The sequence below is a fragment of the Engystomops pustulosus genome, chromosome 6 (assembly GCF_040894005.1).
Source record: "Engystomops pustulosus chromosome 6, aEngPut4.maternal, whole genome shotgun sequence".
Taxonomy (NCBI): Eukaryota; Metazoa; Chordata; class Amphibia; order Anura; family Leptodactylidae; genus Engystomops; species Engystomops pustulosus.
The window spans coordinates 13,735,784-13,762,532 of NC_092416.1; the positions used below are offsets into that span (position 1 = coordinate 13,735,784).

The 26,749-nt window shown below is 41.0% G+C and overlaps 1 protein-coding gene across 2 annotated transcripts; it reads left to right on the forward strand.

Annotated features, from left to right (window-relative positions):
- Positions 1–7,559: 7,559 nt before the first annotated feature.
- Positions 7,560–25,631, forward strand: LOC140065469 (B-cell receptor CD22-like). Of its 2 annotated transcripts, none has more exons than XM_072113064.1 (8): positions 7,560–7,699; positions 8,601–8,954; positions 12,077–12,379; positions 14,812–14,905; positions 21,003–21,039; positions 21,573–21,617; positions 23,466–23,522; positions 25,402–25,631. In XM_072113064.1, the coding sequence occupies exons 1-8, from the start codon at positions 7,657–7,659 to the stop codon at positions 25,501–25,503; spliced, it is 1,035 nt and encodes a 344-aa protein (XP_071969165.1). In that variant the 5' UTR covers positions 7,560–7,656; the 3' UTR covers positions 25,504–25,631. The 2 variants fall into 2 exon arrangements, with proteins under 2 accessions (XP_071969165.1, XP_071969166.1); XM_072113065.1 differs by having other exon boundaries at positions 14,815–14,905.
- The last annotated feature ends 1,118 nt before the right edge of the window (positions 25,632–26,749 follow it).

Below are 26,749 nucleotides of genomic sequence, written 5' to 3' on the forward strand. Positions count from 1 at the left end.
CATTATATATTTAGATTTTACAAAAATAAAGTAAACATCTCAAATAAAATGTTTATGTGCAGTGTAAATTATTGGGTATATTTAGGTCTTAAGTTGATTATAATTATTATTACAGGCGGTCCCCTACTTAAGAACACCCGACTTACATACGACCCCTATTTACAAACGGACCTCTGGATATTGGTAATTTATTGTACTTTAGTCCTAGACTACAATAATCAGCTGTAACAGTTATCACAGGAGTCTGTAATGAAGATTTATTGTTATTCCTGGTTCTTATGACAATCCAACAATTTTTAAAATCCAATTGTCACAGAGACCAAAAAAATTCTGGCTGGGATTACAATGATAAAATATACAGTTCCGACTTACATACAAACTCAACTTAAGAACAAATCTACAGAACCTCTCCTGTACGTAACCCGGGGACCGTCTGTATTATTATTATTCTTTTTTTTATATCAATAAAAATTTGAGCCGTGAACCTAATAAAAGTTCATAGTGGGAAAATGTATATTTTCAGGCTAATGGCTCATTATGTCAAATAAGATCTTTGTTAAAGAAGTTTACCTATTGGACTTTGGATATTGTCAGAACCTCTGTATGGATTCTAGCTGCAAAGTTCTGAGATTGTTACCACACCCAGAGCTTCTCTGCTGGAGCTGTGATTGGCAGCTAGCCCATTTTGAAACCCCATTTCATACTTGAGTCTGAATCTAGCCTGAACCCATAACCCTGTTACTAAGCCTGTTCCCAAATTCGCTTAAGTTTGTTGATTTTTTTAAACCGGCTCTCTGTTCACCTTACTTCTGTTCTGAGCACATACTCAGAGTAGGGATTCTTAACCAGAAGTCCCTTAGGTAGGGATTTGGGGTTGTGGTTGAGTTCAGGGCCAGCACCCCTTTCAGGTGCTTTGGTGTTTTCATCCACAAAATTTCTGACAAATCAACACGAAATGTTAAAAATACATGAAAGATCCAAGTACCACACCTGAGATGTGAGAATGAGGGTTCAATGACGCTCAACCATAGCCAAATGGAATCACATGTGCAATGCTTCCCATACACGTCTATGGGGGAGCCTAAAATAGCAAACAGCCTACATCATCTTTATCTCTTTTACACAGTTGATTGGAGATTGGTGCAAATTAGAGGTCATCTCAATATGCAGCTTGACCCCATCATGGAGATAAGGTGTCCCCATTTTAAAGATCTAGCATCTCCAAAATAAACATACAAGTAAATCTATAAATATATACGGAGCCGCTCACCTGCATTACATCACATGACCAGGAATATAAAAGGCCATGCACCTGTTTGACATCACATGACCAGGGATATAACGAGCCGTGCCACTGTGTGACATCACGTGACAAAGAATATAATGAACTGTGCACCCGTGTGACATCACATGACCAGAGATATAATTTTCTGATTAAATGGCTAATCCACATACCAGAGTAGTATAGAAGTTGTATTTTTGTAGACTCATATAAGGTGATATATATATATATATATATATATATATATATATATATATATATATATATATATATATGCTGTACAGTAGGAGGCAGCATTGTACTGTTAATTCTCTGTACACAGCCAATAGTATTAGATTCCTTGTTTTGCAAAGAAGCTTAGCCCAGCCAAAATACAAACACCCATCTGTACACAGAACTGTTTCAGGACGCATCCCCCTTATCAGTGCAGATAAAGGTCCTTGATTTGCCTTAATGAAATATAAGAAGCTAATTAGAGGAAATTATGAGTAATGGTGTCCTGTGTTACTAATTGAATGAAGTCAAGCATGCTTCCCACTGCTTTGTTCAATACTATGGAATTTTTTGGAAATTGCTGAGACCAGTACTAACCGATCTCCCACACCTTCGTAGACAGTAAATTGGATACCCGTTGGCTGTGCACAGCAATTTCAAACATTCATATTGTTGAATGGAGGAGCAGAACCTGCTGCTTCATTCGAGTCGTAACGAAAGCCCCATTCGCAGAATAGGTCCCGGTAGTCAGACCCCCACAAATTAGATTGTTATAACAATAAAACTTGGTGCAACTGTAACCCCTTAGCGCTCCGAGCCGTACTAGTGTGGCGCTGGCTCGTGCAATTAGTGCTCAGAGCAGTACTAGTATGACGCGAGCGCACCCAGGCTCTTCCGTGTCCCATCGCCATGGGACGCGGGTGATGGAGGCAGGAGAACCTCCTGCTGACTTCACCTGACCAATCGGATCGGTCCCACCCGCCGATCGCTGCGATTGGCAACTCAATCCTGACTGGCCGATTGCAGCGTTTTTGGGCTAAAAAATAGTTTTTAGCTCCTCCTCTTCCTCTGGTGGCACCATTTTTGTTTCGTATTGCTGGAGAGAATAGCAGAGCGTTACTGTTTGCACCAAAGCACTATTTTCCTATCTGATACCTATTGTTCTCTATTGATCCCTATCTGTTGCCTATCTGTTCCCTCCTATGTCTCAGCAATGTCTTGTGTGTTCCCTGTGTGATCACCTTGCCTGATCACATTTGTCTTCCGTTTTTTCTGTCTGTCCATTTTGAACCCAAATGCATTTTTCAGTGCGCTGTGTTAGCGTTGTTCTGCACTGGACGTACTGTTCCGGGTGCCGTGTGAATAGCGCTGCACAGTATCTTTAGGGGTACTTAGGTTGTCTTAGTGCAAGTTAGGTACCCGGTATTATTTTTTTCCAGAGCGCCGTAGGTGTACCCATAGTTGGGCACACTTATCTATTTTTTGTGTGTGCCATCTGTGCGGCTTGTCCGTGTGGTTTGGTGTGCATTATTTTTTATTTTGTGTGCCAATTAGACTATCTATCCATGTAGTTGGGTGCACATCATCTAATTTTCTAATATAACGTTCTCTAGTTTTTTTCTGGTGCACTTATTTTTTTGTGTGCAATGTCTCACCGTACACCGTGTTGGAGGCATACAACATGCTGGCTTCTGACAGTGAGTCAGATAGTGGGGATGATGTCCCCTTTTACCTATCATCATCCTCATGCTCATCTTCCAGTGACCTGGGAGGACCCCCAAGAAGGCGTTGTAGGGTTCCCGTGCCTGGGACTTGAAGTGCCTCAGGTCCCTGACTTTTTGGGCCAACCTGAAATTAAATTTGACACGGCAGGGCTCAGAGCTGTGGACTTTTTTAAGTTTTTTTTTATAAGTAGCTGTTGAATTTAATTGTAGCCCAGACCTATCTCTACGCTGCACAGCATATGCCCAAAACCCCTCTTCATTTTATGCACAACCCTACAGGTGGACCCCTGTCACTGCAGCAGAGATGCACAAGTATTGAGGCATAATACTTCTTATGGGGATAGTAAAAAAGCCTTCAAACAGGGACTCCTGGAGCACAAACATACTGGACCACACCGATGTTCCGCATGGCAATGAGCAGGATGCGCTTTGAAGACATCCATAAGTTTTTGCACTACACTGACAACACACAGTGCCCACCCAAAGGTTACCCCAGTTATGATTGTTTATTTAAGGTCAGGCCCATATTAGTTCATTTTAGTGCCAAGTTTGCCCAGGCATATACCCCCGCCAAACATGTGAGCATAGACGAGTCCCTGGTACAATTCAAAGGGAGACTTCTATTCCGCCAGTACCTGCCCAGTAAGAGGTCAAGATATGGCGTTAAGATGTATAAGCTGTGATAAAGTTCACCAGGGTATACCTACAAGTTCAGGGTATATGAAGGGAAGGACTCCACTATAGTGCCCCCAGAATGCCCCCCCCTTCCTGGGTGTTACAGGGAAGATAGTGTGGGATTTAGTGCACCCACTACTGAACCAGGGCTACCACCTCTACCTGGACAATTTCTACACCAGCACCAAGTGCCTCGCTTCCAGAAATACTGCGGCATGCGGCACTGTATGCAGAAATCAGAGAGGTCTCCCTAAGTCGCTGCTTGGGCAAAAACTTAAAAGGATTGATTGCAGGGCACTATGCAGCGACTCTGTATTGTGTGTTAAGTACAAGGACAAGAGAGAGGTCCTTGTATTAACCACAATACATGAGCACACCACCACCCCTGCCCCTGTACGAGGTACCAGTACAGAAACCCCCAAGCCGGATTGTATTTTAGATATAAGTACAAGGGAAGGGTGGTTTTTTTGGACCACATGCTTCAGCCGTATAACGCCATGCGGAAGTCGAGGGTGTGGTACAAGAAGCTGGCCGTGCACATCATGCAGATAGCATTGTATAATGCTTACGTGCTGCATCAATGTGCCGGCCAGAGGGGAACTTTCCTGGAATTTCAAGAGGTGGTAATAAAGTACTTTCTTTTGGAGACCAGGAAGGGGGCCAGCACTTCTGGAAGCAAGGACACACATGTTGTACCAGGGCAGCATTTTACAGGCGAAGTTCCCCAAACTGCCAAGAAGGGAAGGACACAGAAGAGGTGCAGGGAGTGCTCCAAAAAAGTCATTCGGAAGGACACCATTTATCATTGTGAGACATGCCCAGAAAAACCAGGACTATGGGGGATAGCCCCGCCGCTGCAAATTCGCAGCCCGATACATCAAGAGGCTTCTGCCTCTTGATGTATCGGGCTGCCAGCAGCGCAGCGTTTAACCTACACCAGGCAGGGCCTGGAGTAGAAAAAAACGCAGCTGGCGACTTTTCACGTATGAAAAGTCGCCGGCAGCAGTGAGTGCGCAGGCACGGGGACAGTAACGCCCCGCGCCGGCCCACTCCCGTCCGGCCGCGCCCCCCGCTCGGCCGGCCACGCCCCCCCTTCACGCCCCTTCACGCCCCACTGGCGTGAAGGTGGCGGATTGGGGAAAATAATCGCAAAAGCTAGCAATAAGCTAGCATTTGCGATTATTTCAGGGCCTCTGCGCCACTGGGGGTGTGCAGAGGTCCTGATAAATATGCCCCTATGTATAAATTGTTTACGAATTTATCATACATCCCTGGATTTTAGATTACCCTGTTGTACCCTGATGCTCTATGCACAGCTTATATATCATGGTGCATGCCGCACTTTAGCTTCTACGCCCTGCCATGTGTGCAGCCTGTAGATAACTGCCCCATATAGGGCATTGCTGTACCCGGTAAAACATGCATCATGATTTTTGGGGTGTTTGTCTCCCGTGGCAGGAGCTGGGCACAAGATGGCATAATGGATATTTTTTTACGATTCACTATCCATTATGCATTTTTTGGGGGGGGTCCACCTGTGGGGTTAAATGCTAACTTTACCCCTTGATTAATTCATGGAGGGGTGTAGTTTCCAAAATAGGGTCAGTTCTTAGGGGTTTCTACTGTACTGGCCCCTATTGGCATCAACAAATGCTTCATGATGCCAAAAAGAAAAAAAAATTGTACAATGTCTTTGCTACAAATGCCAGTTACTCCCTTTTGAGCCCTGCCGTGTCTCCATCCTACAGATTATTGCCTCCTATGGGGTATTGCCCTAAACGGGGTAACCCACAGAATGATTTTTTATGTGTTTTTCCCCAGTGGCATGAGTTGGAAAAAATACTTTGTCACTTCAATGGCATATTTGATAAATTGCAATACAATTTTTACTCCGCACTACTCACTTTGTGTTGCATTTGAGCCAGAATCTTAGAGGTTAAAATGCTCATACAACCCTACATACATTCTATGAGGAGTGCCCTTTCCAAAATGGGGTCACTACTTTGGGGTTTACATTGTACTGGTACATCAGGGGCTTCCCCGACACCAATCTAGTAAAAACTGAGCTCCAAAACCTAAATGTTGCTCCTTTCCTTGTGAGCCCATCCTGTCTCTATCCTGCAGATTATTGCCCCCTATGGGGGATTGCCCTAAAGGGGGTAACCCGCAAAAGTTATTAATAAAACTTGAAACCTTCTCACATCCGTAAAAAAAATGGAAACGTAAAACAAATTATGGAAATAAAAAGAAGACCAATGGCAAAAGGTTTCTACCAAAAAAAAAAAATGTGGTTTCACTTTTTGTCTAAAAAGTAGAACATTTGAAACTTTGAAAATTGTCATTTTTTTCCCAAATTATTCAATTTTTACCCCCCAAAAATAAAGTGATCACCGAAATTACACTACTAACAAAAACTGCAATGTCTCCCGAAAACAGGGATATCTTAAAGCGTTGAAAAAAGAGACACTGGTCAAATTTTTTAAAAAAGTACCGAGCCTTAACGTACAAACAGGCTGCGTCTATAAGGGGTTAAGGAAAACCTGTTGGGAGGACCCCCCCATATAATGGCACCATCATATGCAATATCAGCTCATGGCATTTCCCATAGTGAAAGGTCATTTAGATCCTTATATGCAAATTTATGTTAACTAGTCATGCAGTCATGGAGCAGCTTCTTCTTGTCATACACTAAGTCATTGCCCAAATCCACACAAGATTTGGCAGCCTCCTAAGGCTACATTCACACGACTGTATGGGGGACGTATATACGGCTAATATACGTCCCCCATAGACGGCAATGGGCGCACGGCACCCCACGGGAGTGGTACGGTGCAGCACACGTGCAGCACCGTACTGCTCCGTACCCGGGAAAAAGATAGGACACGTCCTATCTTTTTCCGTAATACCGCGCCGTGCGCCATACATCCCTACGGTACGGTACGGTGGGCAACGGCAGTGTGAATGCAGCCTTAAGCTGGTGGCAAACAGTGAGGGACATACCAACCACATGTCACAGTCATGATTTTTCTCAGTGACTGTTTTACTACTTAAGGTAAATTTTGTAAAAATATGAATCATCAAATCTTGTAACTTGTAAAATTTTAGGAAAGCAAGCATAGCGAATGTACTATAGGAAAAATGATTGATTGATGTTGTATTTTCTGGACGCAGCATAGGGTGGACACACCTTGTGACCGATTCCTTATGCAATGTTTATTTTACCTGTGGGTTGATTTGGTTGCCCATTGACTGACTTTAAGGGACATCTACCACCAGGATAAAGGACTGTAAATCCAGCGCACTGACATACTGATGTGTGCCCCCTCTGGCAGGATCTGTTCTTCTTTTAGCTTCTTATGCCTGGTTTTTACAAAAGAAGGCTTTTGAAATTATTCAAATGATTCAGGCTCTATAATGTTAATGGAGCCTGGAACCCCTCAAGCTAATTTGCATAAATTTTACTTAATGCCAGCATTTTATAGATTCTTCTGCAATTTTTTGGAGCCAGATATACCAGGGGTTCAGGAATGGACTGTGTGTGTAGGGGGGAGGTCATTTCAACTTAGCAAAAAGGCTAAATTCAGCCGTACTCAACACTGTTGAGAAATACATATCATTGATTTATTCCATATTGCAGTGAATTTACCCAAATCTCTAAAAATCTGTTTTTTATAGCTAATACATTTTTTTTATGTTGCTGTTTATATTCTGTTGAGGAAATCACCCTGGACACCTCCTCCGTGCAGGGTGTACACAGGGGAAGTGAGGCAAGAGCAGAGACAGAAGCACCAGGCTGGAGGAAGCCGCAGAGTTACACCAACAACAGAGGTAAGTACCAAGCGCACCTTCCTACTGATAGAACAGGTGATGGGGGACACTTTATTTTGTTTACACCTTATGTATTTTGCAGGTAAATGATTACATCATTGGAGAATCCCAGCATCTGATCATCAGGATTTCACTTACTATTCCTCTGCTATCATGAGAGGGAGATCTGTGCTTCTAATTTTCATTCTTTTCCAAGGTATTGAAAAACTTTTACTTTGTTTTTCTTATTTCTGAGAATAAACATAGCACCCTGCACCTTATTTTTTCAATTTCACGGTGCAGCTCCATACCTATTTTTCTTTTAAATTCTTTTGTGATACGCTCAAAGGAACCCGGAGGAATCAATAGATATAATGGGGCACATTTACTTACCTGGTCCAGTCGCGATCCCGCAGCGCGTTGTCCGACGAGGATTCGGGTCTGTTGGGATTCACTAAGGTGTCGCTGCTGCTCCGAGGTCCGCAGGAGTTCACCTGCTTCTTCCTGATGCATGTAAGTGCTGATCTTGCGACACAAATATTAAATAATATCTAATCTAATATCTAAATTCCGCGTTTTTTCCAAATCTGTTCCGAATTTCTGTCGCGTGAAAGCCGGCACCGATGCGGGACAATTCGGCGCAAAATGGAAATATTCAGGTAACCCGGCGAAAGTGCGGCGTTCGGACCATTAGTAAATGAGCCCCAATGGGATCACCGGAGTTCACAGAAAGTGCATTGTCCGTGTATAATGCCCTGAGCCGTGATTTGCTAAGATCGTGCGCCCAATATCCTGCATGTGTCGGTTCAGACAGACAGAGTTCACCATCTTTTTAGAGGCGCATCTTAGGTCTAGGGGTGCAACATAATTTAAAAGTTAAATACGGCGCTTGGTCCGAATCTGTTGGACCGTCCGACGGCACCCCCCCCCCAAATTGTGTCGCATGGAAGCCAGCGCACAAGGTTCGCATGCACCACAATCCCAGTGCAGACACCTCTTAAATACCTGTGCAAGCCGTTTTAGCCCCGAAAAAGGTGAACAGTAAATGAGCCCCAATATTCTGTGTATGGTCAATGATATGGACAATAATTTACTTCAGGTATCTTTCTATCAAACAGTTTGCGCTGGTCAAGAAAAGAAGTTTCATTTCCCTGATAAAATTCAGGCCGTACTTGGCTCTTGTGTAGAGATCCCATGTTTCACTACAGCGCCCCCTACAGCAGGACGAAGTAACAAAGTGGTTTGGCATGTGCAACCGGCTATGTCTAGAAGTAGGATCATTTATAGCACGGATGTGTCCGAGATTTCCACAGTTTTCAGAGGCCGCGCTGAACTGGTGAGACGGACAACTGAGAACTGTACCCTCCGAATTCACGACGTGAGAAGACAAGATTTGAAATCTTATTTTCCCAGAGAATCAAAAATCTCTATTTTAAGACCTGCTTCTGTTTATGTGAACCTAGAGGTCAAAGGTAAAAGATGTTCATACTCTATTTACCTTCCTTTATTCTGTACCTTCTCGCTTTCTGCCCTTCAGCCGCCCTTTTACTTACTCCCCGATCCTGCTCACAATCCTAACCCCTCCATTACCCCTTCTTCTCCTCCTCTATTTTGATCTAATTTTCTTCAATCTCTGTTCCTCTCTTTCTTGTCTTTCCATCTCCTTTTCACCTTTGTTTGCAACTTACTTTCCCCCTTTTATCCTCTCTTCATTCTTATTTTGTCCATTCTTATTCTTCCTTTTCTTACTCATCTTTCTTATCTACAATCTCTCATTTTTCCTTCCCACCAGCCATCACACCACATCTCATTCCTTGCTTCATTTTGCATATGCCTCTTGGTGAGCTCACACCTTGTTCTCTGATAAATATAGAATCTGGATTATTACATAACGCATTAGGGGTCATTAATGTTTAGTCCGTAGATTTGTTTGTGTCTTTTACAGTTTCCTTCAGATTTTGGAGAGATTAGGCAGCTAATTGTGTGTGTTTTTTAAATTATATTTTAAAAAGTCACACACAAAAGTTGCAAACATTTGTCCAACCCTTTACATTTTTTGCCTACACCTGCTCGGGGAATGGAGTTTATTTGCCCCAAAGTTGCAACTTTTTACGTGATTTGTGCTGAACTTTTCCAATTTACAAACTTTTGGATTTTAGAGATAGATCAGGCACGACACTGAAAAATTCTGGTGCAGCTAACTTGGCTAGGCGAGTGGAAAAGTTGCAAATATGAGTTCTCTCCCCAATTCTGCACCTGGGTGTGTCAATGTAGCCATAGTGTCGCTGGATTATCATACTTGACTTTGATGGTAGATTTTCTTTAAAGTAGTCAAAACAGCACTGCCTATAGTTAGGAATCTATCCTGGAATAGATGTACTGGTTTGTCTTTAATCATCATTTTATTAGGCTTCCTGAAAGTCATGCTTGATTTTAGGGGGGCTGCCTTTCAAGGTAGCAAAATGAGGAATTGTTTTCCTTGTCCATCCTGGAAAACATATTTGCATATTTCCCAGAATCCCCCCAGTGGAGCATCAATGGTCTCCATACACCTACAAGGCAGCCATAATTTGCAAAGTCTCCATATGGAAAGCTCTAACTTCTTGACTCTTTACGTCGTTGTGATAGGAAGATAAATGGTTAACAAAACATATAGAATGTCAGGAAAGTAAAACGTCAGCATTTGATCTGCAATAGGATAAGAATAGACATCGTAGGTCATTGTCTGTATTAAAATGTCTACTGCTTGGCCAAATAATGTGATCCATGTTTGGTAAAATGCTGAGCTGTCATCTTTTGATAGTGGTATAAACCCTATATACTAGGTTATACTCATATTACAGTAATATGAGGTATTTAGTAATAGTAGTAATGTAACATTCATTTAGTAGTAGTGCATTAGTAATGATGGTAGTAATATAGTGATAGTATAGAAGAAGTGTTGGAGTAGTTATTATAATAATATCAGAGATGTAATAGGAAAGTATGAGATAAGTAGTAGTTTAACTATAGTGGTAGTGCAAAAGGAGTGGGATGAGTAGTTAGATGGTTGTAGTAGTGTAAAAGTGGTTTTCCCACAAATCAAAGTTAGGCCCTATCTACAGGATAAGGCCTTACTTTCTGATCAGTGGGGGTCTCAGTGATGACGAAAACAAGTGGTCAGATGGGGTCCCAGTAACCTTGGTTGGACTCTTTGTCGCTCCCGGAGAGTAATGGAGAAGACAGCTGTGCATGACCGTTCTGCTCCATACATCTCAATAGAGCCGACGGAAATTGCCGAGTGCCGCGCTCAACGATCTCCGTCTGCCCCATAGAGATGATTGAAGCAAAACGGTAATGCGCTGCCATCTGCTCCATTACTCTCCATTACTATCCTGTGGATAGAGCCTACATTTATTCGTGGGGGAAACCCTTTAACAGTTTAGCAGTGGTGTTATAGAAGTTGCATAATAATATAGTAATATAAAAATATGTAACTATTGTTTAGTAGTAGCATCAAAGAAGTATAGAATATTGGTAATATATAACTAGTTAAAAATAATATAATCGTTCTATTATAGTATTAATGGAAATACTGCTACTAGAAATAATAATGATAATAATAGTACAGTATATACTCGAGTATAAGCTGAGACCCCTAATTTTACCACGAAAAACTGAGAAAACCTATTGACTGAAGTATAAGATAAGGGTGGGAAATGCATTGGTCACAGCCTCCCAGTATATAGACAGCCAGCCCCCAGTAGTATATAGCCAGCCAGCTCCCAGTAGTATATACCCAGCCTGCCTCCTGTAATATACAGCCAGCCTGTCCCATGTAGTATACAGCCAGCCTGCCCCATGTAGTATACAGCCAGCCTGCCCCATGTAGTATACAGCCACCCTGCCCCCTGTACAATACAGCCAGCCCACCCGGCCCCCTGTAGTATACAGCCATCCCACCCTGTAGTAAACAGCCAGGCCTCCCAGCCCCCTGTAGTATATACAGCCATCCCAGCCTGCCCCCTGTAGTATACAGCCAGCCAGCACTTAAAAAAAAATAAACTTACATACTCACCCTCCGATGGCCCCCATGCTCAGTGACGCTTCCCAATGTCGGCACGGCTCCTCTTCTGTCTACCCTGAAGCTCCTCTTCTGTCTTCGGTCTTCTGTAACAGCCTGGCGGGCCGCGTCTCTATGCCTGGCTGCGGGCCGCGTCATAGTATGCGCCAGACGGGAGATAACATGGCCGTGCCCTGCCGGCTGTTACAGAAGATCGAAGACAGAAGAGAAGCCACGGCGACATCTGGGAGCCGCGCTGAGCATCGGGGCCTCCAGAGGGTGAGTATATAAGTTTATTTTTTTTATTGACTCGTGTATAAGCTGAGGTGAGGTTTTTCAGCACATTTTTTGTACTAAAAAATCTTGGCTTATACACAAGTATATACGGTAATATAGTTTTGGTGCAGTCTTTTAACAATAGAAGTAGTAAAATATTACTATAGTACTAATGTTGGTAGCATATCAGTGATGTAAAAAAAACATAGTAGAATGATCCCTGTGCATTGACCCAATTAACCAATGAGGTCACTAAGTTTTGAATCTTCTCTGCAGATAGCCCACCAGTGCCGGTACTATCCATGCCCGGGGAAATGAGAGTGGGTGAAACTATTACAATCACTTGTATGGCAAATTTCACCTGTGCCTCCAGCCCACCTACCTTTACATGGAACCTCAATGGCCCTTCTGTTACAGAAAGATCAGACCTTGGGAATGGAATATGGCAGACTGCAAGTAATCTGACATACAAACCCACAGAAAACGAGAATGGGTCAGTAGTTCGATGCACAGTCACGCATTTCGGCGGGCCAACGATATCAGCTACTGCCATGATCAATATTAAAATCAATATTAAAGGTGAGTGTAATATATACAGGTTATGTAATTTACGGATTTGCATTGAATTTATATATTTAACTATTATTTTTATGTTTACCCTGTTGTGTTGTTTGCTGTAAGTTATGGGGCTATCAAAAAACTGTAGCCTCATAGACAGTGATGCAGCCTATGGCTTGTCAGGGCTGGGAGTCTGTGGACCATCTGGACCACTGCGGGAGATGGTACTAGCCGACAGCTGGGACTGGAGTCTAAGTGGCACTTGGTCTTCACCAGAGCCCGCCACAAAGCGGGATGGTCTTTCTGCGACAGGGTACCACCAGGTCGTTCCACAGGTACTACTAGCCCGCGTTGGCTGCCTAGGTAGTAATGTAGGAGACAGTACCCGGGGAGACATCAGAAGAACAGGACAGGAAGGCACACTAGGACTCACGTCAGGAATCACAGGAGCTGACACACGGACCAGGAGCACAGCAACGGATACACGCAGGATACAGAGGAACGCAGGATACACAGGGGAGCTTTCTCTTCAGATCCGGCAAGGGTTGAAGATCCGGAAAGGGTCGCAGGAAGGGGCAGGAATTTATATCAGGCCAGCACCCTAGGAGACGAGGATGCGCGGGCCGAGCCGCGGGAGCTGCGGAGCAAGGGAAGTTGAGAAGCGCCGGGTTTCGGGGGCACATGGAGGAACACAGGTGCGCCCGCGATCCAAGACAGGGATCGTGGGAGCACCTGTGACATGGCTCAATGGTATTCCATGTTGTATATTTCCTCCTTAGGAAAACAGTTAGAATTACCAAATTCTACATTATCTCAACACAGAGGGGGTAATTTTCTAAGGGCCCGATTCGCGTTTTTGCGGCGGGTTAACCGAATTTTTCCGTTTTGCGCCGGTTTTCCCTGTATTTCGGGGGGCGTGGCCGTGAAAAAATCCCGACGGATTCGGAAAAACCGCCGCATTTATTAAAAAAAAGTGTCGCTCGGCACGCGCTTACCTTCAACCAGGATGGCTCGGTGAACTCCAGTGCGTTCCGATGCTCTGGACGTCAGAGGAACTGCCTTAGTGAATCCCGGCCGGACCCAAATCCACCGCAGAGAATGCGCCGCTGGATCGCGAATGGACCGGGCAAGTAAATCTGCCCCACAGGGTCTTTCTCTGATGCAAGTCATGAAATTCTTGGAGGGGGTGGAACTCAGTAGTGTCACCACAGGTCTGATCTCCTCTCTTCTGTATGGAATCTCTTCAGCTATTCCCTACAGTACGTCTGAGTACAACAAGGAGTCTGGTCATGTCTATACTGACATGGAGTTGTCAAAGGAGTTGTCCGGTCATGGCAAATAAGGCCCTATCCATAGGGCCTAGCTTGGTAAACGGTGGGGCTTTTCCCCACCGATCTCGTGAACGGGGGTCTGTTGTACTCTCCTTGCACCAAAGATAACCAGAGTCGTGCAAGCGCCGGTCGTTCAATTTATCTTTATGGAGCTGATGGAGATAGACGAGTGCAGCACTCAACTATGACCGGACAACCCCTTTAATAACCAGAAAAATCTGTCTACAGATAGGCGTCTCTTCTTTTTAGAGGAGGTGCTGACTTGTCTTTCATGGTAGCATTGCAACAATGGTATCAGATTTTGCATATTGTAACTTTTCCCAGAGAGCACTGCCTGTAGAACTCCCCATGTGCCCTGATATCTCCCCAAATAAAACTAAAAATTTTGAGAGAGAGATAATGATGGAGGTGATGGTGGATATGATCATGATGATGATGATGATGATGGTGGATATGACCATGATGATAATGATGATGATGGCGGATATGACCATGATGATGATGATGATGGTGGATATGACCATGATGATGATGATGGTGGATATGACCATGATGATAATAATGATGATGCTGGATATGACCATGATGATGATGATGATGGTGGATATGACCATGATGATGATGATGGTGGATATGACCATGATGATGATGATGATGATGGTGGATATGACCATGATGATGATGGTGGTGGATATGACCATGATGATGATGATGATGATGGTGGATATGACCATGATGATGATGATGATGATGGTGGATATGACCATGATGATGATGATGATGGTGGCGGATATTACCATGATGATGATGGTGGATATGACCATGATGATGATGATGATGATGATGGTGGATATGACCATGATGATGATGATGATGATGGTGGTGGATATGACCATGATGATGATGATGATGATGATGGTGGATATGACCATGATGATGATGGTGGATATGACCATAATGATAATGAGGATGATGGTGGATATGACCATGATGATGATGATGATGGTGGATATGACCATGATGATGATAGCAACAATCACTGTGAAAATGACAGAGCTGAAGATGATGATGTAAAAAATATGAATAGGGGAGGTGGATCTGATGCTTCTGATATCTTTACAGCAGACGAGGACCAGAAAGCAAATCCTTACATCGGGCCAGTGATCGGAATTCTTTGTGTGATCTTACTTTTGGGGATAGGCTTCATCATTTGGAGGTAAAACTAGATAATAATAATTAAATACAAATATTATATGTGATTCTTATATGGCTTTACAAAAAATACATAAATATATAATCGAAAAATTTATTGAAACCTGAAATGCAACTTGAACATCAAAATTCATCATGATGAACCAGGGACACTCACTTAGATCCAGGCACCGTGACTGTGATAATTTTCTTAAATTTGTTATCCACGGCCTCCTTCCTTCTAAAATCAACTATTAAAATTATCCTAATGTGTCTAATGGGCTCTGGGGTCCCTTCCTGCTGCAGCTTCACAGGCTGATACACTGTGCAAGACCAATCCACCCCAACTGTGCGCTAAATCTTCCACTGATGCAGTGAGATCACATCAGGCAGAGGGAGTGGATAGTGCTGAGTGTGCAAGAGAAGGATGAGACAGGGTAACAGCCTGTGAAGCCGCAGCATGAAGTGTCTTTTGTAACACCCCCCGCAGAGCCAGTCCATGTTGTAGCTTCACATGTTGATACACTGTTTCCCCCTCCCCTTTCTCCATCACCACTTCCTCTTTCTCTGCCTGATGTAATCTAACACAGTAGGAAAGGGTCCTGTTTGTGAAGCTACAGCACAGAGGGGCTTGGTAAAAAAAAAACCCATATGCCGTCAAGTTCATTAGCATAATTTTAGAAGTTGATTTTAGAAGGCAGGAGGCCAGGAATAACAAATATGAGAAGATTACTACAGTCACAGGCCCTATTTTATCATGCTTCATTTTGATGGTAGTTTTCTTTGAAAAACACAAGGGCAACACACTTTAAATTTACACTTTTACAGGGATATGAAAAAAATATGTTTGAAAAATTGCTAAATATTGGGGGTCATTTACTAAGGGCCCGATTCGCGTTTTCCCGACGTGTTACCCGAATATTTCCGATTTGCGCCGATTGTACCTGAATTGCCCCGGGATTTTGGCGCACGCGATCAGATTGTGGTGCATCGGCAACGGCATGCACGCAACGGAAATCGGGGGGCGTGGCTGAACGAAAACCCGACGGATTCGGAAAAAACGTTGCATTTAAAAAAGGAAATTGTGTCGCGGAGCTTGCACTCACCTTCATCCAGGATAGGATCGTGAACTTCCATGCATTTCAGGGAACTTCAGCGCAGCACGTCAGAGGAACTGCCTTGATGAATCCCGGCCGGACCCGATTCCAGCTCAGAGAACGCGCCACTGGATCGTGAACGGACCGGGTAAGTAAATCTGCCCCATAGTGTTACTAAAGTTACTAATCTACTATAATATAGTACTATAGTCAAGGCATAATAGAATAATTGTAATATACGTGCCAGCATTGTCTTCTGTCTGCAGAATGTGGCTTAGAAGGTGTTGATTTTCCTCTGTGTGTGAACTGTGTCTAAGGTTGCTGCTGTATTGGGACTGGTTGAACCACACCTGGGTCCTCTGAAGCCTAGCTCTGTCCAGCAAACTGTTAACTTGAGTTATGGCCGGTGCAGTCAGCTGCTGGGGGTGACGCCCAGGAACTCTATATATCTGCACAGCTCGATTACACCTTCCTGGCTTTACTAGTCTCCTGCTACCTTTCCCTAATGCTGTTCAATATTGCTCTGCTTTGTTATTTTACTATTTACCTTGCTATTCAACTCTGAGCTTTGCTGCCTTCTTTGATTTGACCCAGTTCTGTCTGATTTTGCTTGTCTGGTATCTTTTGCCTGTCCCTCTGTGTTTGGTTCTCTTCCCTGTGCAGTCAATAAATGAAGGGATTGTCAACCAGAAGTCCATAACCAACAGGGTTTGCGATACTTGTTAGGTAGGTGACAGTTGTTGTGCGTGGGTCTAGAGCCTGCACCATCTTCTCTACCTCGACAGTGACATATATCGAAATTCATGGTTCCATCCAATGAGTGAGTGGCTGTTACCTGGATAGGACCTGAAATGGGCGAAATAGCAACTGGCTCCTCCGCCCCTTGTGTCCTTAGAAGATGTAATTCATCCAGTAGGATGATATATGGAGATATTTAAAAAAAAAAACGCCAAAGGATGGTTTTTTATTATGGTTCAATTTGGATAAAGTGTTTCAGATCCAGGGGAAACCAAGACAGGACAGAATCAAATCTGCTGTCTTGGTTTCCTCTGGATCTGATGAAGAAGGTAGTAGTATGCTCCCGAAAGGTTGAATCAACATTGAACCATAATAAAAACCATTATTGAACACGTTACTCCATATTGTGGGGTCTATCAGTTGGCTCTGAGAGGAAACCAGCTGTAATACAGAAATGGCGCAGCTCATTTGCATAAAGGATATGTGACAAATGGACAAATGAAGATGAGATCACTAGCCTGATGACCAGATGGTTTTTTGGCATCGGACCCCCACCAATCTGGTCGTGATACCTTATCCTTATCTAAGAAACAGAATCTATATCATACACATCCCATGGACAGAGGAAGCAGAATGTTTGTAAAAATCTTGTAAAATTCCTCTCGCCTTTTTCTGACCTCTTTAAGATCTCAGTGGAAAAATATCTGCATCATCACTTTTTTTTTAATGACATTAAAGAACATCAAAGAGGAATTTGCTAAATGTTGTGCAAGATGTAACTAACCTAAACAATTACTGTAAATACCAACTTTTCATCACTTCTTAGCCACAATCGCTTGTTTACCTCCCGGAAATAAGGAGCTTCTGCTTTTCTTTTTTTTATTGTTATGTGTTTAATAACAAATTACAAGCGGTCCCCTACTTAAGGACACCCGACTTACAGACGACCCCTAGTTACAGATGGACCTCTCTCCCCCCTGTAACCTCTGGTGGCCTCTCTGGATGTTACTATAGTCCTAGACTGCACTGATCAGCTGTAAGGTGTCTGTAATGAAGCTTTATTGATAATCCTTGGACCAATTATAGCAAAAAATTTAAAATCCAATTGTCACTGGGATAAAAAAAATTCCGACTTACATACAAATTTAACTTAAGTACAAACCCAAGGAACCTAGCTTGTATATAACTACCTGTATTGCTGAAAAGTGTTGGACCCTCCAATAGTTGTTCCATTGCATTGACTGTAGTTTGATTATATTTTTCTGTTTTGAAGTTATCTTTCTCTAATAATTGCTTTGTATTAAATTATTTAAAAAAAAATGATAAAATTCTGTTCTGGAACAAAATCTATGTGTTTAACATTTTCTAGTTGCCTATAAACTCTGTGTAAATGTTAAGAAACCCTCATAGCTTGTTATCATTTATGTATGAATCAAAAGGTGGCACATTTAGGAGCGGATATCAGTTTTTTTTACAAATTTAAATAAGAAAATATATAATAATAAAAATAATAATAATCAGAATTAAAATTTTATTAGTAGTATTATATTAGTATTCATTTTCCATATTTCTTCATTTTGGATGGTATTTAAAAAAATGTTACTGTGTGAAGATGATTTCTCATAAATGTAGTCATGTTGTCCCTTAGAAACAGGTTAGCTTCCTCGGATATGACCACCTCTCATTTGGCCAGATATGCACTACTTGTCTTGTCTGACCACCCGGCTTCAGAGTTCTTTACTACAGGACGGCTGTGGGACCTGCAGTAACTCCCGGACATTTCATATACAAAAACCTTTTGTTTTTTTTTTGTGCAATCACTCCAGCAGAGGTGGTCGTATCCAAGGACACTTTTAAAAGATCTGTTAATTAGAAACACTCCAAAGAGTACCAAATGTTTACATTACACCACAGAAACTATTCAAAACAGCCCTCGTTATGCTCATTAACCGTTTTAGCATCGAACATGAAATAAAACAACCACTTTATAGCATAGATATGTTATATATGTTCTATGGGTACGATTACGGTGATATCCCATTTATATAGCTTTTTTATGTGGGAATAATTTTGCTAAATAAAACAATAAATAAATCACTTGCTTTAGCATCAACATCTTATAAGTGACTGAGTGATATTAGGGCTTATTTGTTGCAAGTGAGTTTACATTTTATTGGAATCATTGTGGTCTAAATGTGACATTTTGATATTTTTTATTGCTTTTTTGTTTGATTGGATGCACAAATCAAAAATCCAAATTTTTTAACTTTATTAATAGTTTTTTCTCTGTATTTACTGGGCAGGTATTGAGTTAATTTTATTGTTTGGGTTCTTGCGGCTCCAGCGATATCATATAAGTGTGGACAGTCTGGGGCTTTTCACTTTTTGACAACATGTGGATGTTTCATATAATATATGGGGACTTTTATAATTTATTTTATTTTATTCTTTTATCTGTAAGTGATCATTTCATTGCTTGTTCAAACTAATACACTGCAATGCTGATGTATGGCGATGTAATAGAATAGTCAGTCTAGGCTGGGCATACTATATTTTTTATAGGCTGGGCATACTCGGGGCAGGGGGATGGCTATATACTAGAGAGCATGGGCTGCTGGCTATATACTAGGGGGCATGGGCTCACTATATACTAGGGGAAATGGGCTGCTGGCTATATACTAGGTGGAAGAGGCTGGCTATATACAGGGGGCATGGGCAACTGGATATGTACTAGAGCGAATAGTCTGGCTATATACTGGGGGTCATGGGCTGCTGGCTATATACTGGGTGGCATGGGTTGCTGGCCCATATAAATTTGGATGCAAGGGCAACTCGCTATATACTAGGGGCATGGGCTGCTGGCAATATATTAGGGGACATGGACTTCTGGATGTATACTAGGGGGCATGAGCTGCCTAGCTATCTAGGGGCATTGGCAGGCTGGCTATATACTGGGAGCAGGGGTTGGCTGGCTATATACTGGGGGCATGGGCAGGATGGCTGTATACTAGGGGACATGAGCTGGCTATCTATATAATAGGGCTATATACAGGGGAAGGCTATATACCGCAGGGCAGATGCTGAAAGGCTATATACTGGGGACAGGGGCTTGCTATATAGGGGGGCATGGGCAGGGTAGCCATATACTGGGAGCAGGGGCTGGCTATATACTAGGGGCATGAGCTGGCTGGCTATATACTGGAGGGCAAGAGGCTGGCTGGCTATATGCTGGATTGGAAGGGCTGGCTGGAAATATACTGGGGGCAGGGGCTAGCTATATACTGAGGGTCTGGGCTGGATGGCTATATATTTGGGGGCATGGGCTGGCTTGATATATCCTGGGGAACATGTGCTAGCTGGATATATATTGTGGGTCAGGGTGCTGGCTATATACAGGGGGCATGGACTAGATGTCAATATACTGGGGGGATTGGTGAGCTGTCTAGCTTTATACTGAGTGGAGACTGTGACCAATGCATTTCCCACCCTAGGCTTTTTATCAAGTCAATAGGTTTTCCCAGTTTTTTTTTTTTTTAGGTACCTCAGCTTATACTCGGGTCAGCTTATACTTGAGTATATAATGGAGTTTTGTATTTTGTACTTATTTGTATTAATCTTTGTATAATCTATGACAAACCTGGTTTTAAATGTGGACCAACATGGAAATAATGGTGCTCTATAAATAATAATAAATAATATTTAGAAAAATAAGTGGTTACTTAAAAACCATGGCAACACAAGACATTTGAGAAATGTAAGTTATGAATTAATTTGGGTGCTTTGACTATCTGCTTGAAGAGTAGAGAATTTTGAAAATGGAAAATCTTTCCAAAAATTTCCAAAAATCTTTGCCAAATTTCAGTTTTTTTAATAGCTATATGAAAAAGATATCATACAATTTTTTAAACTAAAACGAAGCACCGTGTGTCATGAGAAAACTATTTGAAAATCCCCTGGATATATTTAAAGTGTTCCAAAGCTATAAAAATTTATTGGGCAGATGTGATAATGGGACTGTGTCCTGGAGCCCAAAATAGGGTCCTGGAGGCTTTAGAAATGGGTTCTTTCGATCTGTGATCGCTGCTGGCTCTGATCACTGATTATTGATTATCCCTTAATTGCTGCCATTTCTCCTGGGATCTTGTCGCTCTTAAAGGAGCCTTTCTAATGGATAACAGTAGGGCTCGGTGGCAGCACCACTTGCGTATCTAGCCTATGAGTGTTCAGGTAATTTCATTACTATGTGCAGACGACATTCCTAATATGTTCTTTCTTTTTTTGCCATAGAAAACGGGATTCTTGCTTGTGGCAAAAGAAAACAGAGGTAAATATTTACTTATCTGTATTATATTGGTAGGAGCACGTTCTATCCTGTGATGATTACAGTGGTGGAATAACTGCTGTATACAAGGATAAGTGGGTTCTCTCATATAGCCCCCATTGTATGAAGCTTATCCAGGACCAGAACTGGGAAAAAATATGCCAAGGTTCCTCTACGTCTTTCTAGTGCTAGGTAAAGTGGACCATTTTGGGTCTTATGATCACAAAGACTCCCACAATAAGTAGAGCTAGGAATCACAAGGTCCCCTCAGCTTCCCTATAGAAAATAGGAGTTTCAGGTTCCATCTATAGTGTAATCATTCCCAGAGGTCCCATTACAAAAAAAAATCTATGATAATTATCATGTTTATTACGAGAAAACCCCTAAATTATCAGTAAATAAAATTAGAACTATAGTGGAATGTTACATCTACGTCACAGTAGCGGATTATTGTTTCAATATTTAATAGGGCACATTATTATTGTGGTTTCATAACTATGTTATCCTGCTTCTAATTCTGAAATTTTTGTTTTTAGGCCATTAGTAAATTACACCTCGAGAAAAATGCATTATCTAAAAATGTAAGTTATCTTTCTATTACTCATTATTGCTTTTTAAAGGTCAATTTTATGCCTGATGCAAGTTGTCTTGTTGATGATGATGACGATGATAGAATAATTGCAGTTATTTTCATCACTTTCAGCTTGTATAACCTTTTTGCATAGATTTTTTTTCTGTCAGATTTAAAATAAATATAAGTATTGAAGCAGAATGTCAACCACGTCTGTGGAACATAATTGCTTTTTAGGAATATGTAAAATATAAAGATTAACAATCAGTTTTACTTGTAATACCTAGCTACACCACATGGTGTGCTTTTAAAGGATATTGTAGTATGGACAAGTTATTATTTGAATTGTACTTTAACTTTTTATGTGGTTAAGTGACCCAGTAAATTATGACATTTCCAGGATCTATGCAGCCATTAACCCTTTAACCCCTTTAGGATGCAGGGTTTCTTTGCTCATTTCTTGCTCTCCACCTTCAAAAAATTCATACATTTTTCATTTTTCCATGTACAGCGTTGTATGAGGGCTTACAAATTTTAGAAATTTTACTTATACTTCTCTGTTGCGTTATTTATTATTCCATGCCTTGTACTGGGAAGCTGGCAAATAATTGAAAATGTGAAAAATATTGAAAAAAAAGCAATTACATCACATTCTTGTGGGCTCAGTTTTTATAACTTTCACTGTGCACTCCAAATAACACGTCTGCTTCATTCTTTGGTTGGGTACAATTGCGGTGATACCAAATTTATACAGGTTTTATTGTGTTTTAATACATTTTCAATTAATATGTTTGAAAAAGAAAAAAAAAAATTCACCATCTTCTGATGCTAATAACTTTTCATACTTTGGTGTACGGAACTGTGTTAGGTGTCATTTTTTGGAAATGAACTGCCATTTTTATTGCTATAATTTTGAGGACTGTGCAACATTTTTATCACTTTTTATTCAATATTTTTATGTCATGTAAAATGGTGTAAAAGTCGAGTTTCGGATATTTGGGCGCCATTTTCTGTTATGTGGTTCCCCTCCGGCAATAACCATTTATTTTAATAGATCAAGCATTTTGAGACGCGGTTATACCGTATATATTGTGTCTGGGATTTTACTGTTTATTACATTTTGTATCAGTTCTATGAAAAGGGGGGTAATTTGAACTTTTAGGTTTTTAACTTTTTTTAAAAAATGTTTTAACTTTTTTGGAAAATTTGAATAAAGAAATTGAAGAAAAAAAAAAGAAAAAAAAAAACTTTTTTAAAATTATTTTTAATACATTTTGAACTTTTTTTTTACTATTTTTTAGACCCCCTAGGGAACATCCACCCTAGATGGTCTGATCGCTCCTACTATATACTGCAATTCTGCTGTATTTCAGTATATGGCATTTTTGCATATTATACATTGCAATGAGTCACTGGAAAACCAGAAACCAGATAGCCTCGGGTCTGACAAAGACCCAAGGCTGTCATGGCAATCGCCCCCTTATGACGTTTGGGGGAGAGAGGATTGGATACAAGATGATGCTGCCCACGCGCCACCGTCTTTTACATGCCGCCGGCAGCTTTGAACTGCTAGAGCCCACCGCGGGTATTAGTGGATCAAAGTATATGGGGATTTTCCTCTTCACCAAGGTGTTGTGTGCCACAATCTTTTTGCCGGTGGCAATGTGCGGGGTAACACCCACGATCGGTTCTAGCAATATGCAGCAAAGACTTACCGGCTTACCTTGATCCCTCACCTTGCACCCACATCCAACCCGTGACGTGCTATTATGCTATTAAAGGGTTAAACCTTCACTTACTAAATCTTCCACAAATATAAGTCTGAATAACTAGTCTTTACTTACATTTGGATTTGCAGAGTTCGGGATATACAGATCTACTAGAAAGACAAACATCATCTTACTATACCATAGAGGTAAGAATATCAAGATGAGTTTATACTTACATACATATCATATCCTTTATACCACCAACTCACAAAACCTCAAGAAATTACCAACTGTTACATTTATATAATTTATATAATCCAACAAACAACTGGAAAAATGACCAAAATTTCTGTAAAACTAACTTATATGACCCCATTGATATTATTTATCCTCAATAGTATAATTGTGTCTCTATTTGCATGGCCAGAGATTAGATTCATTTTTTATTTACATGTGCACTGGCTGCATCTGGTACTGTAGTTCTAATTCCGTTAAACTCTTGGAGCAATTTTATTCCATAGCAGGTTCCTTCAATTTAGAAGCTCATTAGCATTAAATGTAGTGTCTTGTATTCAAATGAGTATTCCCATCTGAGCCTTCACATTTAATTTAATTCATCTGCTATATACATTTCTTCAATTGTTATTGTTGACAATTTGTTATAATTGTAGTCATGTTGTGACTAAGAAACAAGATAGTTGTCCTTGGATAGGACCACCTCTACACTCTTGCAGTGGTGGACACGCATGCGCTATCAAGGTGTCTGACCACCTGGTTTAAGCATTCATTACCACAGGACGGCTAAGGGACATGCAGTAACATCTGGGCATTTTAATTGCACAGTTGGTTTCTTTATGAAGTCACTCCAGCAGAGGGGGTCATATCCAATGAAATGGGAAATTATCGTCGCATAGGAATTTAAAAATGTCAATGCCAATTATGAGAGAGGAAAGTAGGTGAGTGTAGAAATAACAGGTTTAGCAGACGCACTGCCCCATTGACAATAAGGAGTATGAATATGTATGTTTCAAATCAATTTTTATTTTTTTATTTGTGGACAACGTGTTTTGAGGACATCCTCTCCATCAGGTCAAAAAATGACATACTAAAAGACATTATAAAAAAAAACAAAGGAATTTTTAATGTATGTACATGAAACCAAAAAAATGTAAAATATTGTACAATATAGTATATAAAAATGTATAATACAGTAAAATTTTGTATATAAAAATGTATAGCATATAAAAGTTAAAATTTGCATAAACTTTATATATATATATATTAATAACAAAATTAGTTAGTGGTATTAGAATTCATAAAATAATAGTCATAAATATTTAAAACATTTAGTAAACTGACCATAGTATTCACAAGAAGAGATCAAAACGACAGACATAAATAATGACCTGTAGAGGGCAGTAATGTTTTTATAAATAATTAATTAAGTAGTGGAAAGGAAAATGAAACAAACCGTGTACAATGAATATTATGATTGGATGGTAAACATGATTGTATACAAAAATGAATGCAAATCAGTATGATAGAGGTGAGGAATCTGGTGGCGGGGCTGTGGACTTACCTTGGGGCAGTGTAGATCGGAGAATGCAAGATAAAAAAGGAGGAGAAAGAAATTCCCTCTCCTCCTTTTCCATCTTGCATTCAGCGATTTACGCTAACCCAAGGTAAGTCGACAGCCGTACCACTATGCATAACTGCTGGGACCCTCACGGGTATAAGTGATCGATAGAGCCGCAACTCAACCACGCGTCCTATCGCTCCCTTCAATGTCCATGACATCTTCTACGCTCCTTTGTTATCACCAATCTTTTAGACATTGAATGGGGCCTCAGGAAATATGCTCAACCTGCTGTTTCCTATCAATTAGTTGTAATGAGACTTACATTTTCATGATTTGTGATGGTCCTTGTATTTTAACCCCTAAAAGTCAGACTTTCATACCCACAAAAAGTACCGGAGATACAGTAGGAGAACTGTATAACATTGGACAACATGTAAAGTAGTGTAATAATTTGCTACATTTCTAATCACAGATTTTTAAAACAAGGTAATATCTTCCTTTCACAGCCAACGGCCCGCTGCCATGTACCTAGACAAGGTCGAAATATGATGAAGCCACCTGAAAACGAATCTATATACGAAGAAATGTCTATAAAACGGACTAAATAAATGCCAAGAAGCAACAAGGAACAGATCAAAGTAATCTGAATGACCAAAATTGCTCCTCTGTTACAAATTGTATTTTGCTTTTTGCGTCCCAAGTGTTTTCATTAAAAGCCTAAAAATGTGAATGTAAATAGGATTGTTATGTTGTTGTGATTGCTTTAGCTTTGAGAACCTAAAGGGATGTCTACTTATCTAGCTGTGCAATTTCCTGAAGACCAATAGGTATGTACAGTCATGAAGTGTCAGAGATGGACCCTGTACGGGGTACCATGTATTTACTCCCACTTGGATCCACAAAATCAATAGCGCATAGATTTTTACCTTATCTTATGAGAACCTCTTTTTCATCTTAACCCTGCAAACTAACAGATTATTAAGTTGCGCTGCAGCAAGGGCAGTATGGAGAAGGATCACGAGTAGTGTTTAGGGAGCCCAAATTGCAAAGTTTGGGGTTGTCCCGAAATTTGTGGGTTTGGGTCCCCCCCCCCCGGACTGTCCGATGTCTGTTCCATGAGATCTGATTACCTCAAGCGATGACCCTCCACAAAATGGTAGCACAGGATGCCTCCGCATTCCATCAAAGTATTTTAAAGGCGACTGACTTTTTTAGTGGCTTTTAAACACTCAACACCCGTGCTCGGTGCCACCATAAATAGCAGGTGTTATTAGTGGGGTTTTGGGTGCTGAACAGATTTTTAAAATTCTACCTCTGCCAAACCCAAATTTTAACAGGTCTGCTCAGTAATCACCAGCTGAGACCTATCCTTACAGGGTAAGGATTGTTGCACAATGCAGGCACCCATTGCATTTGTTTCAAAACATACACTGCCTTCTGTGGTGTCATTAGGGTGCCGTGAAATGTTGTCATGACAGTTTGGAGTTTCTGTGACTGTCCCAGGCTTTTCCTATCTCTAACAAGTTCCCCATATACTTCAATACAGTAGTATTGCAGTGTATGGTATGAGTGATCAGTCCCCCTGAAGGTGCAAGTACCCTAGGGGGTCTAAAAAAAACGGGATTTTTTTCTTTATTTAAAAAATGAAATAAAAAAGACCTAAAACTCAATTTCCTATATTGTATATAAAACGAAATAATCATATGCATTCATAAACCGATCTATCAAAATCATAAAAACAATTATTTCATTTCACAGCACCTAAAAATGTTAATAAAAATTGAACAAAAGGTCGTACAGTTCCCAAAATGGTCCCCATGAATCTTTTTTTAAAAAAAATTGAAATTAGGATAT